At 35.7% G+C, this 23,385-nt stretch overlaps 3 protein-coding genes across 5 annotated transcripts; 1 reads left to right on the top strand and 2 right to left on the bottom strand.

Moving 5' to 3' along the window:
• The first annotated feature begins 173 nt into the window (after positions 1-173).
• LOC124297101 (SH3 domain-binding glutamic acid-rich protein homolog) lies at positions 174-6,591 on the top strand. Its single transcript, XM_046747729.1, has 5 exons — positions 174-426; positions 1,167-1,349; positions 1,487-1,636; positions 1,790-1,830; positions 2,085-6,591. The coding sequence occupies exons 1-5, from the start codon at positions 382-384 to the stop codon at positions 2,287-2,289; spliced, it is 624 nt and encodes a 207-aa protein (XP_046603685.1). The 5' UTR covers positions 174-381; the 3' UTR covers positions 2,290-6,591.
• LOC124297087 (uracil phosphoribosyltransferase homolog) lies at positions 3,767-11,895 on the bottom strand. 3 transcript variants are annotated; one of them, XM_046747710.1, is made up of 7 exons: positions 11,634-11,894; positions 11,479-11,521; positions 11,025-11,174; positions 10,239-10,383; positions 9,406-9,536; positions 8,799-8,862; positions 3,767-5,158 (listed from the first exon to the last, which is right to left on the bottom strand). In XM_046747710.1, the coding sequence occupies exons 1-7, from the start codon at positions 11,774-11,776 to the stop codon at positions 5,103-5,105; spliced, it is 732 nt and encodes a 243-aa protein (XP_046603666.1). In that variant the 5' UTR covers positions 11,777-11,894; the 3' UTR covers positions 3,767-5,102. The 3 variants fall into 3 exon arrangements, 2 of the variants coding, with proteins under 2 accessions (XP_046603666.1, XP_046603675.1); XR_006906529.1 differs by having other exon boundaries at positions 5,125-5,158; positions 9,376-9,536; positions 11,634-11,895; XM_046747719.1 differs by having other exon boundaries at positions 3,767-8,862; positions 9,376-9,536; positions 11,634-11,895.
• Positions 11,896-13,568: 1,673 nt separating this feature from the next.
• On the bottom strand, positions 13,569-16,684 carry LOC124303189 (homogentisate 1,2-dioxygenase). The gene is made up of 8 exons (XM_046760108.1): positions 16,574-16,684; positions 16,345-16,480; positions 16,134-16,267; positions 15,136-15,322; positions 14,746-14,925; positions 14,429-14,652; positions 14,225-14,351; positions 13,569-13,995 (listed from the first exon to the last, which is right to left on the bottom strand). The coding sequence occupies exons 1-8, from the start codon at positions 16,589-16,591 to the stop codon at positions 13,658-13,660; spliced, it is 1,344 nt and encodes a 447-aa protein (XP_046616064.1). The 5' UTR covers positions 16,592-16,684; the 3' UTR covers positions 13,569-13,657.
• Positions 16,685-23,385: the final 6,701 nt, after the last annotated feature.

Consider the following 23,385-nt stretch of genomic DNA (forward strand, 5'->3'; position numbering starts at 1 on the left):
CCTTTCATATGGTCCGGGCACGCGATTGGTTCTTAGAGATAGCTGCGCACATGGGCTGCGCAGGAACGCTCCTTTATTATCTTACATTATGCCTATGTTGATATAGGTAAAATATTTCATTCGAAGTCGTATCTTGGTAGCGTCAAGTGGTTTTGTTACTCCATGCATATCGTGACGTAGAATTCAGGCAGGCAGGGAAAGCAGCGAGCGCTGAGCAATCGAGGGAACGAGTGAGCGGTTCTCACCGTCAGACCATAACCAGCAGTTGTCTGAAATTGTTTCTCGCGGACTTATTTACGAATTATTCAGGAGGAGCTATCTTTGATATCGAGTTAACAGTGTTTATTAGTGGTTTATTGAAAGTGAAAACACTGACCGACAATGGTTGTAAAAGTTTACATATCAGGGATTAGTGGAAATAAGGAAGTAAGTACCGGAATTATAACGGAGTACACAAAAGGCAGCTAGACCTTGGGCAGTGCCAATCTACCGCGATTACCGCAATTCTGTGACATTTCGTTATCCCATATACATACTTGTCGCTAATATATCAAATTACTCATCATATTATGCACCAATTGTCGATGAGGACCAAAAACTATCTATATGATTGTATGTGTAGAATTCGTAGAGCCGGTTTACCACATCTCCCGCTATGCTACCTGCGTTACACAATGGAATTAATTTATTAGTCAACACATACCGATTGTCAGCTTCTTAAAATGGCATTGCCAACAAATAGATTCGTCAATTTTTAATCTTATAACGACTCCTTGCCCATTTTCAACTTTTCATATTTATCTTGCAATCTTATTAACCAGTGATATCAGGTTCCAGTTTAAGAAATGACTCAATTATGGTGACAATTTCTTTTTTATTATGCACGAATTTTGTCTCTCATTTGTAGAAAAGTGACCATCCAGTTCTGGTGTGAGCTCAAAAATCATTATGACTCTGATTTTTCTTTATTGCAATGTTCGTTATGGTATACACTGAGATATGTTATGAATTTGAGTAAATGTTACACATCTTAAAAGTAAAAATATTTGCTTCTCTTATTTCAACTTGTCCAATGGTCACAGAATGTAGCAACTATTAAACATGGCAATAATGGTTCAACAATTAAATGATGCAATCACAGCAATGAGGATATTCCATTTTTGTAGGTAAAAAAACGACAGCAACGGGTACTTATGATTCTGGAGAGTAAAAATGTCCCATATGAAGTAACGGATATCACAGAGCCAGGAAAAGAGGCGGAGAAGGAGTTCATGCAGAGTAAAAGTAACCCAAAAGATAGCAAGTATCCACTACCACCGCAATTATTCAACGATGAAGAATATTGTGGAGTAAATAATTTTCTTATTAGACAACTTACTGTGTATGCAAAATTGCTTTCTCAAGCTTCATATCAGCTGCAATAGTGTTAAATTTTATTTTCACTCAGTTTACTCAAATTTTGTTATTTGCTTTTATGTTTTCCTAGGATTATGAAGACTTTGATCTGGCCAATGAAATTGACGAACTAGAGAAGTTCCTCAAAGTTACACCTGCAATTAGCACTGCAGAAATAACCCTTGGAAGTAAATCTCTGCCTAAAGAAATGCAGCAAAATGGAAATACATCTAGCCGAGAGGTATATACAGAATTCTTACACATTTAGTAATACTCATATCAAAATGTATTTTTGCCCCATATAAGTGGCCAAATTTTCAAATATTTTGAAGATTCTGATATTCACTTATTTCATTCCAAGTGATACACATTTTGTTTTAATGCATTGTTGTAGCCATCTATCGAAAAACCTGCATCAACGACTGAACCAGAAAGGTAAGAATGATAAAAGAAAATCGAGCTTGTTAATGCACAACATCTAATTTTAATTATCACCTGTGAGAAGAGTTTGTATACAGGTATTTTGACGGGTATAAATGTGTACTATTAATCAAAGTGTAAAAGAGAATGATATTATAAATCAGTTTTTGCATTTGGCTGTTTTTTACACTCCGTTTGGTTTTGATTCAAATCAATAAAAACAGAAACATCATAATTGCCATTACGTGAATTTTTTCGGAATTTCCTAGTACTGCCGAAAGGAGATCTTCGACGATTGAAGAGACTCAAACCAGTGAACCGAAGGTGGTAGAAAACGAGACTGCCGAATCGAACGAATCAGTGGAAGCACCCAAAGATGAGGTAAAAGACACACAAGAGGATAACACTGAAGTATCCGATGATGCTGCTGATAAAAATGAGGAGAAATCTGATGACCAAGCAAAGGAAGAATAGATATGAGTGACACGTTTATGTGAAACAAATAATATATCGAAAACGAATTTTTAAACTTCGTTTACTCTTATTAATGGCTCTTTATAGCAAGATGCTTATTATGCAGGTAAGGCCAAAGGAATTTACTGCCAATTTTTGTGCATCGCTTTATGAAAGAAAGGGGTTTAAATGAGAGAAATAAGTCATCTTCATATTGTATGGGCATTAGCGATATTTTTTCCAATTAAAACGTATCGAAACAATTTGGATTGCTTCAAAATTATGCATGATAGAATTTCAAACCATGATGTTGGTAAACTTGAACAGTCATAATTTGGATTGTGTTTCACAATGAATTATGCTTGAAATATTCAGACCCCTTGATAATATACTTAGCAGTGAAATAAATTGAGAAATACTTATTGTTCATATTAATTAGATAAGGATACGAGGATTTTACAAGATATAAGAGAAAAAACAAATAAAGAATTTTAATATTCACATTTATTTGCATGGCTTATTTTGATATAAGCTTAGTAATCTTTTGGTACATTTTTCTTAAACTAAGAAAATTCTTTCGAAGTTAATGACACACGTTTGAATTTTTCTCCAATTTGCGTAACAATGAATATTATCCACTACATCCTGTATTCAAGTCAATGTTTACAATTATTCTTTCAATAGTGGGCTGGGTATATATTGTTATAAGTTGTTGCTAGGAGTCGTTATCTAAATGTATATCTTTATTATTGTGTTATTATTCACATGTTGATATGTCTGAAAGAAAATTCTAAAATTTTATCCAACGTTTTGAATGTTACAAAAACAGAATCAAACCGAACTTAGCATAAGGCTACCAAAATTCTTTCATTGAAAAGTTTCTGTTACATCGATTAGCTTTAAATTGTAACTTGGTATTTTTAAGATTTTCACATTGAATAATCACGTAGCTCAGCAAAAAAATCATTCATTTTACCCATAAACAATAGTATTGATAATGGTACGATGAAAGACATCTCACTTTGTGGTACTATTACCAGTATCAAAGATTTCATATTGCGCATCACCCTGTATACAACTCGCTAAGCTTCTGCATATTTTCATATTTCATAATAGAACTGTGTGTAAATTTTCATAAAAGTCGCCTAGTAATTTAATATAGTAATTTTTTACTTAGAATATTTTGTCATTCATTCAAAATGTTTTAGGGCCTATTTCACATTTACAAACATGTGTTCTTCACGTGACTTACGCGTTGAGACATTTCCTTCATTGGATTACATAAAATAAGGTGTTTAATATACTTGCAAATTAGGTAGCTGCCAATTTTTGAGTATTGTTTTTTCCCCTTTCTTTTCACTTCCACGTGATTCTAAAATCATTGTAACTGCAGAGCTTATTAACCTTTCGTACTTTTCCGCTTGTGCAATATCAAAATTTTATGAAGCACTGAAAATTTCAGTACATGGCTTCATGTTTGGAATTTTTTTTTCAACAGTAGATCCTTCATATTTCATCGGATTATAATATATACATAAACATCAATTTGTACAAAATATATTCGTTACGCAATCGGCATGTATTTATTTGATGGTGTCATTGTTACATACATTACACACGCGAATAAGAATTTCACGAGATTGGCTTATGCATAACCCAGAGTTTGTATACTCAGAACAGTTTGAAGGCCACTTTAGTATTTAATGTATGATTTAAAAAGAGTAAAAATTGATATAACACATTATTGTGTGTTCAAATGTTTCGTCAAAAGTTGAAGTCGTGTTTGATCCCAAAAAAATTTTAATAAAACATACAATTTTTCATCACACGATTTTTTAAGTTAATTTATACGATTATTTTTTGTTTTACTCTAGTTTTTGTAAAATTAGGAAACATTTTTAGTACTTTCTCATTTAGAGTAAACGTTCATAGAGTTTTGGTGCTAAAATTACGTACACATGTACATGTACCTCAAGCAGTCAAAACCCCATACTATACTGAATGTTCGATTGAGTCAGTCTGATGTTATTATACTTATGCGAATTGATTGCTTAGTAGAAAATGATGTAAATACATTTGGTCTACGATCTATAATAATACTATAGGTATGTATAAACTACATGTTAATACTATCGAAATTTATCATTTAAGAAACAAAATACACATATACTATATTGATAGCTCATAAAATGTTTGCCGTATTATTCCAAATATAAGTCGAAGTTTATTGTGGCTGACATGACCTCCAAAAATCGTCCTCGACCTATATTCGGGGTTTTTAAGGAATTTACTTTACAGACTGAAATTGAGTTTTATGAACAGTTTAATCATGAAATTAGACCAATGGAATTCATGCTGCGATATTTTCATCTACCTAAGTTCCAATGATACCCACTTAAAAAAATGCTAGTTTATAAATTAGTATGTATATTACTCTTGTGATATGAATTTTGTCATAAAAGTTGTCTTATATTCAGTACCACAAAAAGGCCTGAAATGCAGACTGAAAACAACGGATCGGCTTATATTCGGACTAATGCGGTATCTTTATTTGTAAATCACAAATGCTTGTTATTCGTATTTTGTATAATTGATAGATTGAATTTATTCGCCATTACATTAAATACATCTATTTGCTATGAGCGTAGTCAGAAATGAATATATATATATATATGTACATATATATATATACAATCCATTAAGGCTACATGTATTACTTTAACGTTATATCAACATTGTATTGTGACCAACCCGGAATGATATCCGAAAACGAACTATCCCTTTATTTTTTTCTCAATTTCTCAGGGAAATATCAGATGTTTCATATCGATTCCTCAAACATTTTTCATTGGTGCATTAGGAGGGCCCGTCACACCATGGTATGAACAGCCTGAAAACAACAATTTTGAACACGTTTCTTTCCTCAAGGTTTCATCAAGGTTTTGGAAATTTTTACGGCTGTGGCATGACATCTTAAAATCTAACGTCAGCATACTAAAGAAACTCTACGACCTGGCTTGGTTTTAAAAAATATATATATACGTATTTTTTTCTTCCAGTGTTGCATACTTCCTATATGTAATATATAAATATCGACGACTGGACTGTGAATCAAAGATACCAGTCTTTACATGCAAAGATATCTCACAGCAAAATGTTAAAACACGGATTTTGTGGTACGATATTTGGATAATTAATAAATACAGTCTAAGCTGTTTTTTTCCATTCAGGATTATACCCAACACATTGTACTGCTTTCAAAATTACTTACACTAGATGTGGCATAATCAAAATCAGGTTGACCACTGACTGAACATGAGTTTCAACCACAGCGTTAATGATACTGACTTACTACAAAAAACAAATATCGAAACGATTTTCACCATTTACATTTCGTTACATAGCAAATACTAGAATGGCAATTATTAAACTGACTGATGTTTAGCGAATCATCAATTAAGTAATGTGTATTATAGTCGAATTAATGGGTACATAGGTAACTGGAAAAGAATGCTAATGCATATGAAAACACGCCAACTTGAATGAAAAATCATAAATAAAATAAGATTTTTTCAAATAGTTTTTTTTTTATTAGAAGATATTCACAACAAATTTGATTTTTTCATATTTCTCTTGTATTTTTTATAAGTGCGCACGTTTACACGCCTCAAGATGTTTAAATACTCTCCCTTTCAGCTCATTCAATGAAATTTAGACTTTTCAAATGACACGTAATGCAAATGTGCAATCCTTTTATCAATTTATATAATTCGATATTTTAACCCTGTCGAGACAAAGAATTGAATGGAACTGAATGAATTACCTAGCAGTGTGTACAATAAACTTCGAATCATAACTTTTCATTATTATCAATTTAGCTATATTGATTATCGTATTTATAGAAGTGGTTTTATCGATAATTTGTAAAAGTATAGTAAATAGCTGTGAAAATTGGATGTGTCCGATTATTTCTGTGCAAAAATGACTAGACATGTAAAAAGTCTTATCAATGCTATGAGTACTTTGAAGATTAACGCTTAGTGTGATTACGAAAAAGTCATTGTACATTTGCATTATTTTACATCATCTCAGCCAAGCGTAGATGAATATTGAATAAGTACTGACAGGCTTAGTACGAAATACATTCTGAATAAATAAAAATAAACATAACCCTTAGCGAGATATGCAATAAGCTAACACATCCTAAGTACAGGTAAAAGTGATACGAATATTATGCATTGCGCGTTTTATCATTTAAAAAAAAAAAAAAAAAAACCGTTCATCAGAGCTAGCTATACTGCAAAGAAACGGTTATTGTAAACAGTACTACAGAACTTGCAGCATCTAACAAAAGGGCTAGTGAGAGCTACGAGAAGACTAGTTGTAAGACGTATTATGCAAACTAAAAATCGATATTTTTTCCTGATTTTCACTTCTCGGTCATATTCAACACACGTTTGTACACTTGATACATTTGGAAAAAGTCAATTGCAGAGATGATGAAAATGCTTAATATTTGAACAAGTCGTGTAATAAATAATGCCAGCTCTGAAGAAAAAAGAAGAAATTAAAAGAAAATCGAATTAAATGCAGTAATCAGTCAAAGGGGCTTTTAAGTAAAGTTTTCATAAATTAGATATGTTGCTTTCATAATTTTTTTGGTTATTTTTTTTGTTTGAAAGTTTTCATAGTTACGTTCAATATTAATAATACAATTTACGTTTGTATGAGATTGCAGACATTTAACATCAATCGACAAGTTCTTAAGTACATGTAATTTTCATATAATAATCAATAGTGAATAGCTACAAAGTAATAAAAGTTATTATTTAATTTATGTAAAGGACAAAATTAATCCTGCAAACAAAGTGGATACGTAATTTACTGAGTTACGTTTGAGGGTGCCTAATTAGGTGGACAATCCATTAAGAAATTATGCATATGATTAGCAATGTATCACGTGCGTGAACAAAAACTGGTTCGATGTGCTAGTATCAAGGGGTATTATACTGAAAGTACTCCTATGCTTAAAACAAAACTACACCTTTTTCAAAAGCGATATTCTAAACTTGTCTTATCTTATAATAAATTAATATTCACAAATTTTTATTCTCATAAGAAATTATGCAAATATTTTTCGGTTACATAAACAATAAAAGTAAAGCAAAATTATAACCGTAGCTAATAAATATTAAACATTAGAAAATTTTTAAGTCGAATGATGTAAGGTTTTCCATAACAGGAGGACAAGGCAATACGTATGTCGTATAAATATTTGTAAAATAAAATTTTAGCAAAAATTGTTTCTTAAATTGAAAAATTGCAATTATTTACATTATAGACAATCTGTGCATTACAATATAAATAAAAAAAATTGAGGGTATTCTGTGAAGCATTGGAGAGTAACTCGGCATAGACTATCGTCACGAACATGTGAGACATTTCGTGATTTGAAGTATTTCAAATTCGAGAATTTTCTGTTTCACTACTTTCGTTTCGAATAATACAAGTTTGTGATGTTAGAAAATTTTTAGACTGTGCAGTTGTTCAAATTATATTTAAAATTTTGTGCAACTATACGAGCGTAAATATTATGTGAAATTGTTTCAACTTCATGCTAGTGTACTAGATTTATCTTTGCAATTGTTGACGATGGTGATTTGACGATTAACGACAAGAAAAAAAAAAAAAATTGGAGCAGAATTCAAGAACGTATTTTTCAATCATATGAAATTGCTGTGTACAGCTAGCAACATTCGGTGACATAAAAATATTTATTCGATACTCCAGAACGAATGCTTTCTTTAGCAAAGCAGAGTGTTAACCAGAATTTTTGGAAGGCCTCACTCAGGCACGCGATTTATTAAAAAGCACACATTTTCGCGAAACTCAATACGGCATAAAATAGCTGAGGAAATAGCGTAGAAAAGCAATGTCTTGCATTATCCCCAATCATATATGGAAATCTCATTCTTTAATACTAACCGAGATACTCTTTTCTTTCTTTATACAAGTGATCATAATAGATTGTAAAAATTCGAGCACCTAACGATCGTAAATGGGATAATAATTAATCAACGATGGTCCGTATAAGGTACCACGATCTTAGATATTTAAAATCTATCACACGATCGTAACCACTAAGAAAAAATAGTGCACAATATATACTGTTCTATTTTTGTTGACAAAAATGAAACTACCAGGGCATATGTGTTACAAAAAAAAAGCTATTTAAATAATTGATCGGATTCAGTCAGTTTTAGATTAATCTTAGTAAATCAGTAACAAAGTTTAATGCATCAGTGTGTTGAGGTAGCACTGTATCGATTACTGGAACTAAATTTCATACTAGTCTGTTATTATTCTAGCCACCAGTAGTTCATTTTGTCTATTATTACGTCTAGTCTTTGCATGTTTTTTAACGTTTTGTTTTTCTTTTCTCATTTTTTGTTGAATTTTTTTGTTTTCTTTTTTTCCTAACTTAAGAACTACATTCACTGTAGGATAGTTTTAATCAGTTCAATCCGTACCAAAGTACTTTTGCCCAAAGTGATTCGGCGCGACGTGGTGAATTTCCGAGGATAAGATCTTCATCTGAAAGTGCAATTCAACTTCAGTTAAGCCCCCTCATTCCAAAGGACAATGTTATTACAAATCTGTATGTGTCTGAATGAATCGGACGTTCTAATCCTAGTTTCAATGTTTCATGTAATCATTACTGAATAAACATGCCTCTAAATTTTATGATCTTAAGTAAAAACAAGATTAGAAAGACAAATATTCAAGTAACCAGATTCTGGATAGTATTATTCCGAACGAGATTGTGTTGAAAACATACGTGATGAAAAAAGAGCCATGAATTGGGTAATAAATATGACTTATTTAACAAATAAGATAATAAATCTCCGATGTTCGCAAAAATTCAAGTTTGCTGTTAGTAAATATTATTGCATCAAATTTCTGACCAGAAACTAGCATGTAACTCGACAAGAATATCTAAATGGCTACCGATACAAGATGCGACAGTGAATAGTACAAGAAACAATAGTATTTCATTTGCTACTTATTGTTACACTATTGAAACAGCAGTGGAATAAAAGGTCTTACCTGTGCCTATAACTGATGTGAATTACATACCTTAGGGAAGGCAGTGACTAGAGTTTTGGCAGCAAATGGTGTACAGAATAAATTAGAGAGGATGATATTTTCCTCCAACACATTGTGTTCTTTTAACACAGCTATCGCTTTTATCACAGTATTTCCGGTACCTTGAATTAGAGAAAAGAAAGAAATACCTGAGTTGTCAATGTAATGTATGAATCTAAATGTCAACGTATAATTTCAGTTTTTACAGACGGATAAATAATTCAAATTTCATCACAATAGTTCATTGACGGTACAAATAATGCATTTTTTACATACTGTGCTCAATAAGGATGAAAAAGTACAGTTTGGTGATCATATAAATGCATATTTGTTGCTTATTTAACTTTCACGATTAATACTTTCAACAGAAAAAGTCCGGGGTTGCCATTAATTAGAATGAATCAAGTCGGTCTGATGCTAAATTATCAGAGTCAGAAAAAATACACGTTTCCAATTCGTGGAAGCAGTGAAGGTCATTTTCAATTATCTTCCATATTGTGAATACCAAGATATATTTATCACAATGATGAAGCTATTTTTGTGAAAATTTACAGAAAACGTGTGCTATCTACAACTTTATATCGCACATTCCATAAAAGTGATTTGTACAGTCCTTGAATTTTGAATACAGTGTTGCAAACTGGTATTTATTTTGTATTTATTATTTCAACTAATCGTGTCTTCATTGGTTTGCATCAAAGTTGCCAACTCTGGCCATAATGTATATGCATTTCACACTCTACACACAGTACTTTTGTGCCACACATTGCTTTTAGTGACTGCAATTCAGATATAAACCTTCAGCATCTATATTGTATACTTACTCATTATCGGATACATTAAGAGAACCTTTCTTTCGGCTATATCGTCTGGAAATTTAGCATAGACAACTTTAGCCTCATGAGTGTCAACATCACTTTCGACCAATATTTTACCAATTCTTATACTACGGCAACAGTCCCTGAGACCCTGAAATAACTCAAAATATTGGTAAACTGTTCACATATACGTAGAGTGATCGATTTATCCATGGAGGATAAATCCAGGGCTGGTAGTAAAACATTTTTGTTAGAAAAATAAGAAGGTTTACGAATCACACAGTCAAGATTCTAATATTGTGAACATTCTTCATCAAAAAGTTTATAAAATTTGCCTTTATTATATCAAGCAAATCCAAGTTTATTCTGAATTATTTTCCGTGCAGCTAGGTAAATACAGTGTATACATCTTTGCCATTACGCAATAAAGATAATTTTTTTGCTTGTAAATCATTTATATCAACCGAAATGTTGGGCTATAAAGTACATTACAGATTAAGAATGGCACAATTGACGATATTCTTTTCTTATTAGTCATTTGAAGCTGCGTGCAAAATTTCGAGATTCATTTGTACAAAAATGATACTAGATCTATGAAATTAGTAGCACAGGGTCATTACTTTCATTGCAAAATTAAACACAAATATCAAATTGATAACTTGAACGCAGCTTCACAGCGTATGGCATAATTGCAACAAAAAGTGCGAATATTGTGGGAATAAATAAATAAATAAATAAAAATAATAATAATTCTTAGCCACTAGCCCTGTGAAGCCAGTGATAAATAATTACCTGTTCCATAGCTTCGCCACTTCTAACTATAGACACGCCACAATTGCCTTTTTGATATTTGAGTCCCTTGTACTTGGCACCTGTCGGCGTTGTCACGGAACATTTTGAAAATGGTAATTGATTGAGGCTTTCTTCTATGACAAGTCTGATCTGTAAGTAAAATGAATATATTATACATATGTATATATGTAGATATTTTTTCTTTTCGTCGGTCATGATTTCACTCGTGATTTTGACACGCAAAACGTCCATGTTGTAAATAAATTCCTCGAATGCTTTTTCAAGCGACACATTTTTTAGTACTTTCTACCAGACTATTGCGCATAATTGTCAGTTTAATTGCCGGCTGTGTGCATATTCGCACGTCACCGTGGGATTGACGGTATGGTTAATTAGCCGGGGTAGACAAGTAGGTTTGAAAAAAAATGTGTTAACGTATCGTTAATATTCTCACCAAACGGTCTGCGTAGAATTTAAAATCGCTTCTCGTTGTGTTCCTGTAACGAAGAAAATTATAAAAAGACATTGAAACGCTGTCGATGCCATGTGCTTGTCGCGTTTCAGCAATGCCGCATTGACTTGTCGAAGATTATTGCCTCGTCCACTTACTTGTCACGTAATATAGTTTGCAATTCTTTGACCTGGTTATTTGTTGGTAATACTCTTAAATTCGGGCCGTACTCTTCGATAATTTCATTGCCACTGTCACTCGATATCTTATTTATTACAGTTGCCGTGTCTCCACTTCCCATATTGGTTTATTACCATACTATTTTGTTATCCTCTTATCACACGACTGAGGACTGAATGCAGCATGCACACACACACACACACATGCAGCTGTATTCCACACTATTTTTTAGACCAGCCTCGTGGATTTACACCGCTGATAGAACGGTGGTACATACAATCAACTCTACCCTATTTTTCAGCTATTCCCGCAATACGACACAATACGACATCTTATGCGTCAATTTGTTACTAACATTATAGAGTGCTGTTTTCACTACAATTTTCAAGGATGGCGCATCTATTAGTCCAACCAGTAGCGCTAGTGATGACGGTTTATTAAACTACTGGAGCTGCGAGATAACCGCTGCAACGGGTATGAATTCCGACAATAACGATTGGTCAGCTAGTGGTCACGAAAGTGAAATCTATGGGTTCACGGTTCAAGTTTTGGTTCCAATTGAGAAAACAACTGATGCATAACTGTGATGAAATAGTTAGCGTAGTTTATTCATCGAGCAAGTATAAGTCTGGTACTGTTCAGTAGAGTTTTTAAATTGTATTTTAAGGGCACGTTATACAAAAAACTGTTAAAAAAAATTTTTTAATCTTTTTTCTTAATGCCAACATAATTTTAAAGGTATAATGTAATGGACTCCTGGCGAAAACCATGGCTCCTCATTGTTGACACCATAAATTGACCAAAAATTATCCAATCTGCAAAAATAAAAAAGAATCTTGTAAAATAACGTAGTAGTAATAGTGTGACGGAGGGAATTTTTATTACTTTTCAAAAATGAAGAATTTACAGTATTTAAAAGTTTGGCATGCAAGTTGAAAAAAAAATTGGTGTTTAATGATTTATAAAAAATTATCCTATCAAAAAATTAAAACAAACCTCTCGTCAGACTATGGAGAAAATAATTATCAAGATTAAAAAAAAAAATAAAAAATATTAAAAATTGACTGAGTTTAAAATTTCTGGTAGGTATGTACAACGTGAACTCACGGCAAGTCTTCCATTCCAGCTTCGTACTGTATACCTCTTCTTCAGCTTGTATCTTCGTGTTTTCTTGTGGTTTTCTGCAATCTCTTGTCAATTCTAACTTCTTTAGTGGGTTGAATTGATTGTATCCTGGCGTATTTCAAATGGTTAACATCTTCTTTTTTACAATAACTATGCGCTTCAATCCCAGCGCTGATTCCAAGTAATTGTAGCATTTGTAAATAACTGAGAGCTCCATCTAATGTAGATACCGCAACGCTGATTGCAGTTTCTACAATTTTACAACTTCTTGTCGTACACTGATAAGCAAGTTTCCAAATTTTAGTCTTGAGACTCTCATTATTGTTTCGAATAAATCATTGCTACTCAATACCTCGTAGATGGGTTAATTGCTGTTTGTACGATTTCAGGTAAGGAGGGCTTATGAACAAAATTTGACCCCTCTGCCTTTGCCTTCTGCCAATCGTACCAACTGTTACTACCCAGAGGACAATAAGGATACTGTGGAGTCAGTGGATATTTCATGATAAAAAGTCGTCCATATGGCTTTCATCACATCCTCCACAGAATTTACGAGATACTATTTCTCATTACTAATCCGCAATAAATAGTTCATCTGTTAATTTTGTTGTCAATTTTCCGTAGCAACTGAAACTTGATCCTCGACGTTGATTTGATGTTCTAGACTCACTGTTCAGTGAATTTTACATTTAAATGACGAGTCTACTTTTACACTTCTTGAAATTTCATGCAATGCAAAATTATTACAAATGTTGGTGGGGGGGCATTAAAGAGATAACGCATGTGAATAGAGTCAAAAACATATTTAGTATAATATAATGTTTCTATGCATACCAATGTGCTTATAATATAACAGAGTTTTGCGTGATGTCTGAAACTAATTTACGCTAGGTAAATTTTCCCCAATAGCCTGAAGATCGAAATTTTTCTTCAGACCTTGCCAACAGCGGTAGTATTCGGCGTCAAGACGCTGGCAGGTGTGTTCACCCCATTTCGTTACAGCAAGACTAAATGAGGATTCGAACATGAAGGCTTGGGTCCCATCGGCAATTCGTTCAGCTCGCAATTCTGCGTTGGATGCACCTTCGAAGCATACGGCATCCGGTCCGTGTGGCGTCATCATCGAATGCAGAGAGGCACCTCCGGCTTGAAATCCCTCTTCCTTGGCTTCGTAACGACCCTTTATCAAGCCCATAAACTCGCTCATACAATTTCCTGCAGGAATAAACAACGAATCGTCAAGTTGAAACATGTAGCATTCTTGGAGTATAGGTCCTCCATATTTGTAATTACTATATTCAAGAGCTGCTGATGTCATGGAAAATAAAACTAATTTGAAGTATTTGCCGACGAGGACTGCGGGTTCAACGAGACCAAAGTGCAAGTAAGAGAAATGTGGTTTTAATTTTATTGCAGTTCGTTGAGTAAATGTGCGGAAACTTACGATGGTAATACGGAGGTCTGAACGTGTGTTCTTGAACCGACCATCTTGGTGGAAATATCACAAAGTCCGCAACGGCGGTACCAGGCTTGTTGGACGGGCAAGTGAGGACAGTGAAAATCGACGGATCCTGCAAGGAGCGAAATTAAATTGCAACGCAAGCATAATATCCTTCGGCATCATAAATGTCAACAGTAAAATACCGACACAGTGATCGAAGGACACAGAGTTCACGACCATGAACCGATCCAGATCGTACTTGTAGGGTACGTAATTTCCGTGCCAGGCAACAACGTCGAAGGGACTGTGACCTTGAGATGCGGCGAACAGTTTACCCTGATATTTGCAGATTATCGTGAACGGTGCTTCGCGTTCTTCAAACCACGCCACCGGTGTCATGAAGTCACGGGGGTTGGCAAGTCCGTTGGCACCTTTGTCAATCAGAGGAAAAGGGTGCCATTCGTTACTTCTTTGGATGCTCATTGAGCAGACGTTTACGCGTTTCTGATCGAGGTGCAACTTACCAATCGGTCCGAGGTTCGGTAGCTGAAAGTGATTGTCGAAGACCTCGAGGATGTAGCCCCGCGATGGACCGAGCACAGTAATCGAGAAACGCATGCCCTGCTGTATGACGCATATCTCGTTCGGCTCTACCCTCATCTTGCCGAATTCGGTTGTGATTTGCAAAGCGCCGAGTTGGGGCACTGGAATGTTTTTCGAAAGTCATCTCAATCACTGGCAATTATCCGAGATCAACGGTATGGTACCCTGCCTATCTCGCGCTTGCGTAGCACAATGGAGGCGTATAAGTCGGACGCGATCGGACAGATCAATTGTAAGTACGGATCAATTAGAAATTATTTACTCTATAAGCATGCTAATTTATTAACAAAGTGTATTTATATCCTACGCACCGATCAAGAAGTCGCCATCGGCGTTGTAGAGGGCTTTGTCACGCATCGACGCGTTGCAAAGATAAACGTGGATGGCGATACCAGAACGGACTCGAGCGTCCCCGGCACCACAGACCGTGTGGAGACCTTGAACGAAGTCAACTGCAGGGTCTTGTCGAGTCGGTACGTCAAAGGGCTTCCACCGCATCTGCGTGTGGCCGAAATTCATTGCTTCCGATCAGTACTTTAGAACGTTGTTTCGGTACATCGGTATAATTTGTCAATACGGCGAGATGATATATTATCGTCCAGCTTGTATTCACGTCACAGTTGTCACTCATTTGTGCAGATCGTTACTTGCCAAGTAAGGGACTTGATATTCGAATACAATAACTATACGAATATTATTTCGTTATTACCTATTAGGTACAAATTTTGGACTCAGTACCCGTCGGGTCGGCCATTAAAGCAGTCATTGTGTCACCCCTCATTGTATAAGTCATTTTGTAATCATTGTAATCGCGTTGTGATTATGAAAACGTCTGCAATCTAAAAATCATTTTTTATTGATGCAATCATTTGCAATCATCTCGTAGTTATTGTGATTACAATAATCGTAAAATCCCGAAAACTTTGACCTTATTTGTATGAAATTTAAAAATTGCGCCAACAAGATAGTCTTTTTCGTTGTTCGTTCAGATGGCAAAAACAAAATCACCGATGATTACGGATGATTGCTTTTTTTGTAACCGCAATAGTCATATAAATTTTCTGTACTCAAATTTTAATATTCAAAAAAGGAAATCTTTGTTAATCATAAAAAATTTGACATCGTCCGTGTAGTTTGCAATCATTGTGTCACTTTTTTCTAAGCGGCCAACTCCTCGTCAGTACCCGAGTCAGTTCTTGGATTGTTTTTGCGTCGAGGTGCTCGTCTTGCGAAAAAGTATTCGACATGGTCGACGATCGTACTATCTAACAGCTGCTTCCAATAATGATAACTTTTAGTATGAACAAACCTGGTTCGGGTTCGGTGGAATTTCATCCCAGTTGTGTGTTAGATATGTGGCTTCATTTGCAGGAACAAACGGTTCGTGAAGTGCTGATGGTCTGATGCGGTACAGCCAGCTTCTTTTATTCTCTAGTCTCGGTGCTTGGAAAATGAAAATTTTTGTCAAGTAAATTCGGAGAGAAGATACTCGCAATGTTGAGACCTGATATTATAATCACCGGTAAAAGCAGTGCCAGATAGTTGTTCGGCGTAAAGGCCATAAGGGCATTTTTGTGGATTATTCTGGCCAACTGGCAGAGCGTTTGGACAGCGTTCGTCCTCGGTGGAAAATTCGGAGCCAAAACCGGTTAGGTACTGGCAAGAATGAGATAAAAAAGTTTTAACCTGGTTCTAGTGCTTCTTAAGTGTGAGTGTTATGTACATCGTTAGATAAAATGAGATACGTACCTTGAGTTCGTCCTTCATCGCGATCGCGCAGTTTTCAACTGAATAAGCGATTCCATGTTTCGCATCATTTTATAAACGTCGTTTGACCTTAAGTTGGTGTCAACAAGATAAAATTTATGCAAATCGTTTTTACGACTCAGCTTTCCAGCCAATCAGATACCTCGTATTTGAAGGCGCGACCATCCCGACAGGTTTTGCACGCCACAAGTTCCTGATATCGTACAAGTAAAACGTACACGAGTCGCTCTTCTCGACTGACGAGCCCCTGATCACATTATCATATTTGATAATGACACTCTCTTGTAAACAACCACACCGAGTTTGCTAAAGCTTGAGCACGTACACTGTAGAAGAATCTAGTCGTTCGAAAAACACTGCTCAAATTCTATGGTAGCAAACTTATAGAACATTTGATTCCACGGAACTGCTCAAAAAGAGTTTATCTCTTGCTTAGCGACTATTGTTAAATTTACTTACTTCGTTTAGAGTTAAAAAAAGACGTAGGTAATAGTAATATAACGTAGTTACTCTATCATCGTTCAGAGAATGAGAACTGATTGAACGAGTCACTTTTCGAGATAACATGTAATATGGCGGAATCAAGATAATTGTTCAGCTAATGAATAACTGCCGCAATATGTTGATGTTACAAATGTCTTACATATTCAAATTCGTTTATCTGAGCCGTAAAATTCCGTGAATTGAATGAAACGCGAGCGTTCATTCATGGAAAAAGATATATCACGAATGGGAATGACAAATTGACTACAATAACGCAAAATTGAAAAATTCAGGATATCCAACGTCTCCGTGAGTTTTATATCTCGGTGGATTTCGATGATCAGGGAAGATCAAGGAAGGTCGAAAAGCGAAATACGTAACGATTAGTTTTAAAATTGAAAAAACATGGAAGTTTTTTTTTGTATCAGAATGATGCTACTGAGTGAAAATGTTGAGACTAAACTTGAAGTGTGATTTCAAACCTCTCTAAATCAAGAATAGTTAAATACGTGATTTATCACAGTTTGGACAATGCAGAGTTCCGTGTTATTATTCTCAACTCGTTTGCTAACTTGTTCCGAACAATCAATTGCTACCTTTCGTAAAGATTAAGAATTATGCTCGGGACAAAAATTAAGTGCGGTCAAATAGAGCTCACAAAAATTGAATTACAAAAGATGCTATTCCTCTCCTATCAGATTTCCGAATGCTCTAAAAGCTTTTTCTCTCTCGTGTTTGCCTATTCTTCATAGCGTGTCGTTTAGATAAATCAGGTACGCGTTTGGCACGTCTTTACTTCAGCTATTGCAAAAGGAAATATTTTTGAAGGACACTTTTTTATAATTATATTTATCCAGGAAGTATCGAAACAGGTAAATTCTAATAGTTGAAGAATATTCAAATACTCAACTGGAGCTGCAGATCAAGGATTGGGCAACGTTGTTTTGACCACTTTTTTTTTAGCAATGATCACGAAGCCTGACTGTATTATGGAAAACGAATGATATATTTTATCTATATTTTATCACGGTTGTTCAAGAGAAGTGCGATATTGAGAGGCAATGAAAAATCGGAATATTATGATTGTGTTTTGAAGAAAAAGAAATACATATTGTAAAACAGGACATGTTTGGAGTTCTTTCACTTATCGGAATGTTACTCTAGCAGCTTCCGTGACGTTTTTACTCTGTTTCAGTTTTTCATTTCCTTGGTCATTTTATCCATTCCAGCTTAGAACAATTATAATTCTTTGTTTAGTGGGAACATTATTTCATTTGAACTTATACTTCATGTTGTTGTCCAAGAAAGATCCACGTGATCAATTCCCTTTCAATAAGCATGCGTTCATCCATAATAAATTGCTTGAATATAGCCATTAGATTATAATCAAGAAGTCAAGTTACGTAACGCAAACTTAGATCCTCCGTCCTGTTTTACTCTTACATCACACACTGATCGCCCGTTAAATGAGTAAAAGCGAGGGCTCAGGTTTCACACTCGTACTATTTATTCATTTGTATAGACATTTTCAATCGATTTAAAACAGTTATCGGTGAAAATTTGATATTTTGCTGTGACGATTAACTGCAGATTTTCGTAAACAGGTATTTTTCGCATCAAGTTTTTGATCTCAAAAAATTCTATGTATAGACGTTTAAGTAAGGCTTGGCGGGTATTCTGGACCCAAAAGCTGTTTCTTAGAAATGAAATATTTTCATTATTTTTGACAGAACTAAGTGGATTTAATGGGTAGAAGAATGGTAGCGTTTGGTAGTTAAATTCCTAATTACACTATTCATCTACGTGATTTTGGCATTATTTATGTAACACACATAGCTATGTTTTATATAACCCATAACTTTGACGGTAAACGGTACATAGAGAGAATTCATTAAAACACACATGCAGATTATTTATTTCCGTGTTTATTCAGCAAAAAATAACGTAGTCATGTACCCAGCAGATAAACCTCTTCAGTTTCGCTCTCATTTGGACCATTTTCACCATCATGCCTGACAACCAGAAACAGAAAAAAAGTGTGACATTATAACGTGACAGAAATTAGACACAGAGAAATCTGAATCTGAAATCTGCAAGGTACGTCAGTCGATCAGCTGGTCCCCCTTGTATTATACACATACCTACATACACTGAGAAAAATTTCATTTTTTATAGCAGCTAGAAAAATTCAGTGAAACAGCTGGTATCGTAAAAAAAACTGTTTGAATATTGTTGGTATTACGAAAAACGAGGCATACGTAACCATTTTGCGCTATTGTCGATAATTTTTTGGTAATTGCAACGCAAAATCAGTTTGTTCGGTTTACTCTATTTTTTTAGTTAAATAAGGCTTTAGCATCAACTTATTGTTGCAGAAGCATTGAATCTTCGCAACAGTTACAATAAAATATAGTAACAGTGATCGTAATGAGAAAGAATAGTAAAGGATACTAGACTTTCCGGTAACGACTACAAAACTAATTTTCATTACGATATTTTTCGATTGTGGTTAAAAAATGAAAACAGTTAAGGACTGAGCGGTAAACGGAACTAAAAATTTCTCTCAGTGTATTATAGTTACATAATTAATGCCGACTGATTTCCAGACCACACATTTATCATCTGACTGACAACAGCTCATTCAATTAAACTGGCACCGATCACGTACGTAAGCTGGAAAAAGTTGCGTCGAATTCTTTTTCTTTTTGTTTTTGAAATTTAATCGTTAAGCTAATCGGTTCCTAATTACTTGGGATATTCTTGTGTTTCAACGAGAAGGGAACGGAGCCGCCGAACTAAGGATGAGGACCAGCAGTAAAAGAGGCATACCTACGACACGGTGAAGAGAAGGCTTTTACAGTTATCCGTGGTAGGGGAAAAAGTTACGAGTTCTCCGGAGGCGGAGTGGTATCCAGGCTCGATCGGACGATGGGTACCAAACAGCGTGTAATCGGCATCTCTTTACTGTGCGGCAATTCTATTCCTGGCAGTATTTCAGCACGCGTAAACCGGTGCCTTCGGATAAGAAGATATTTTTTACCGTTTGCGGGGTCAGGAAAGTCGGTGCTATTGGCGACCCCGGCGTGACCCTACCTTCGGCGGATTCCAGGACAGGCGTAAAAACTTTCGTTCTTTGATGGCCTGGAGCCAAATTCAAACCGGGAGAGTAACGCCGATCGCGCAACAAAGCCACTTCCTTCCTCCGCTCGAATCCCGGTCGGTCAAGGTCAACGAGAGGAAAGCGAGAATCTTTTCTTTTCCTTTTTCACACGCTTTTTACACCCGGTGGCACGGTTACTTGGCGCTTGATTCTTGCCGATCGGCAGCCGCCACTCCGCGATAAAAAATGGCTTGTATACGGCGTTAGGTAATTGCTTCGGTCGTTTGCTAAACGGGAGCCTTGTGGTAATTTTGCATTCTGTGATGGAGATCTTTGCTTGATTGCCTGACGGTAACAACGTGGATGAAGAAGTCACAATAAGAAACAGTCTCGTTATATCGCATAGTCATTTGTATCTGTGGCATAGAAATACGCACGCATTTTTATTATACGTATTCAATACTGCGAATCGATCTATCAGAACAGGTTTTTGCAGTATGAAATGCAGGGGAAATGATGAATGATTCTCTTCAAATTGGTACATATACCAGCGTTATTCTTGATTATGCCATTTATTAAGAATAATAACGGTATTATTATATAGGATAGAAAGCCTGGAAGTTTATAGAAAGTAATCGAATTGCTTCAAGTTTTATTTCGTGAATTCTGCGATTCAGCGACTGTGATGGATTGGGAAATGCGTTTTGTATCGTGGAAAAAAAGTTGACACCGAATCCACTTGTCACGCGTATTATAAATGGGTGAATCTACAAACTCACTGTTGAAAATGGGTTCATGTTAAAAGAAAACGTACGTTAATTCTATATTCAAGAATATTCATTATAAGTGTTGTCTTCTTCTACAGAAAACAACATTCACCATTTGGAAAGCAAGCATGCTGACAGGTTTATGCATATTATATGTTAGAGTGTTTGAGAAAAAAAATTACGATTTTCCAGCGTGGCCTCACTTGAAAAGTTTGTCTCGGTCACAAGAAAGATTCTGTCGAAAGGTGAGCGTTCTACGTTATGTGGAAGATCGCTCTAATCTTTTGACAGAATCTTTCTTTTATCCTAAACAAAATTTTTTAGGAGGTGCCAAATTGTGCAAAATCGCAAATTATTTTTTTCTCAAACATCCTAGTTTATAAACACCCGAACAATTCGCTCCATCGGACGATGTATCTGAACAATTAAGGTACAGCAACGTTTGTAACATATTTTTTCCTCCTACTGCAGGGGACGGCGGTTTTCGAAATCAATGAGAAATCCGCTAAATTATCGTTCCATTGTAATCCGCATGGAAACAATACGCTACCTAGATATTATAATATACGTATGCGAGGGCCTGTAAAGTTGAAACGCTTCTTTAACCACGGTATGCATAAACGGACTTTCCTTTGCACGAGGTACACTGCGATGGATGAACAAATTCTTTTTCCGTATACAGGCAACTTATGGTGCACAGCTTATACATGGTGTACCTGTAATACGAAATAAACGTAAATTTAGTGTAAACAACAACCGGAAGAAGGGACTCGGAGGTGCTTCCGACTTAGCCTTGCACTTAGTGTTAGTCCTGATACAGTATATAGCTGCTGGTAACTCAACGAAGCATGAGATTGGGAAATGTGGCAATGCGAAAAACATGTATAACAAGGTAGAAGCTGCGGGCATGGTAACGGAAGATCTCTCAAGACGTGATTAACAGCTGGTTCGTGTATATGTTGTTTTGAGTACAGGCATCGTTCAACCATCATTGATTCATGGCATTGATTCGAATTTATTTTTCATCCCGGTAGAATCTGGTAAAAATGAAAGTCGATGAAACCTCTTGATCTGATCCTATGCTCTGGTTTATCGATTGTTCAAACAGCTTCTCACGACGCTGCGTTTCTAGGTCGATCCGTCAATTTACGCTTCGTTTTATCCTCGACAGTCCGTACCGATGGATGTAAAATTTTGATTTCTTCTGGAATAGCTGACCGATGAACTGCGTAGGATCGTCTAATAACCCGGGCAGTGTGCAGTTGGAAAAGAATTGTTGCGACTCTCTGGCTTACGGCACATACATACGCTTACATGTTCACGTCTACTTTGCTCAAGCGTAAGAAGATTTATCAATCGGCTTGATTGCTTTCATGTACCGTAACAATTGCTGAGAGATCATTACTCTACCGGTAGAAATCCATGGGATGCTAAGACCGCGTACGTCTCGACGTCCTTCGAAGCAAAAAACCATCGGAGAGACTTTATCACGTACGTTGTACGCAGTCGTTTAACTTCAGTGACTCACAATTTCCGAGTTAGATACTTTGGTACTGCGGTTGATAGCGAAAAAAGAGAAAAAGATAACCGAAAAGAAAAAACGTAAACTCGATTAATTCCGAACTCCCGTTTCCCACTAAAGTGCTTGAAGACGACACTCAAAGGTGCGGGAGCTCACTGACACATTAAATTCCGTTAGTTTAACGCCGTTCCAAGACTCACGGAAGTATCCGTGGAGAAAAGTTCTACTTTCTTACGGTCTCGGTTAATAACAAGTATGAAGTTAGTTTTACTCGCGTTGTAAGCAGGTAGAAGCATCGATGGATTCGTTGTAAACATTTGCATTCAAAATTGGCATCGGTTTTACGGGATCTACAGCGGCTACTTCGATCCTCTATCTGTTATACCATATAATTCAAACAGTGTACCGGAGTGAACCAATTTAGCGTGTTAAAATGGCATGCTGGCACTTATCGGCATGCGGTTCCGTATGCACGACCACCGTGAGAATAGAAGAAGGAAATACCGACGCCGGAATCACCTCGATTCGATACCCCAGCAGTCAATGAGTTACGAGGTGATCAGATTTCAACAAGACCTTTATACCTATAACTCTTACACATCATGAATTTTACTGTATGCACAACGATGTCTTCGAAAGATCGTAAGTGACGTTGGAAATTTAATCTTTGACCAGTTACGTGTCGACAGAAGCAATCCGATGGTTACCAACATCTTCAGTACGATGACTACAACTTATTACACACGATTTATAACGACTGTGTGAACATCGCGGTTCTCTCTCTTCGACAATAGCGCCAATCTGAAACGTTGTACGAAAACCGAAAAATTATGTGGAATACTCGACACACTTTCATATATTAACTCCAGTGGGCACTGCTCATTACATCGAGGTGAATGTGATGTAACCCGCGTTTCCCTGC

Source organism: Neodiprion virginianus, chromosome 1 (assembly GCF_021901495.1).
Source record: "Neodiprion virginianus isolate iyNeoVirg1 chromosome 1, iyNeoVirg1.1, whole genome shotgun sequence".
Classification (NCBI taxonomy): Eukaryota; Metazoa; Arthropoda; class Insecta; order Hymenoptera; family Diprionidae; genus Neodiprion; species Neodiprion virginianus.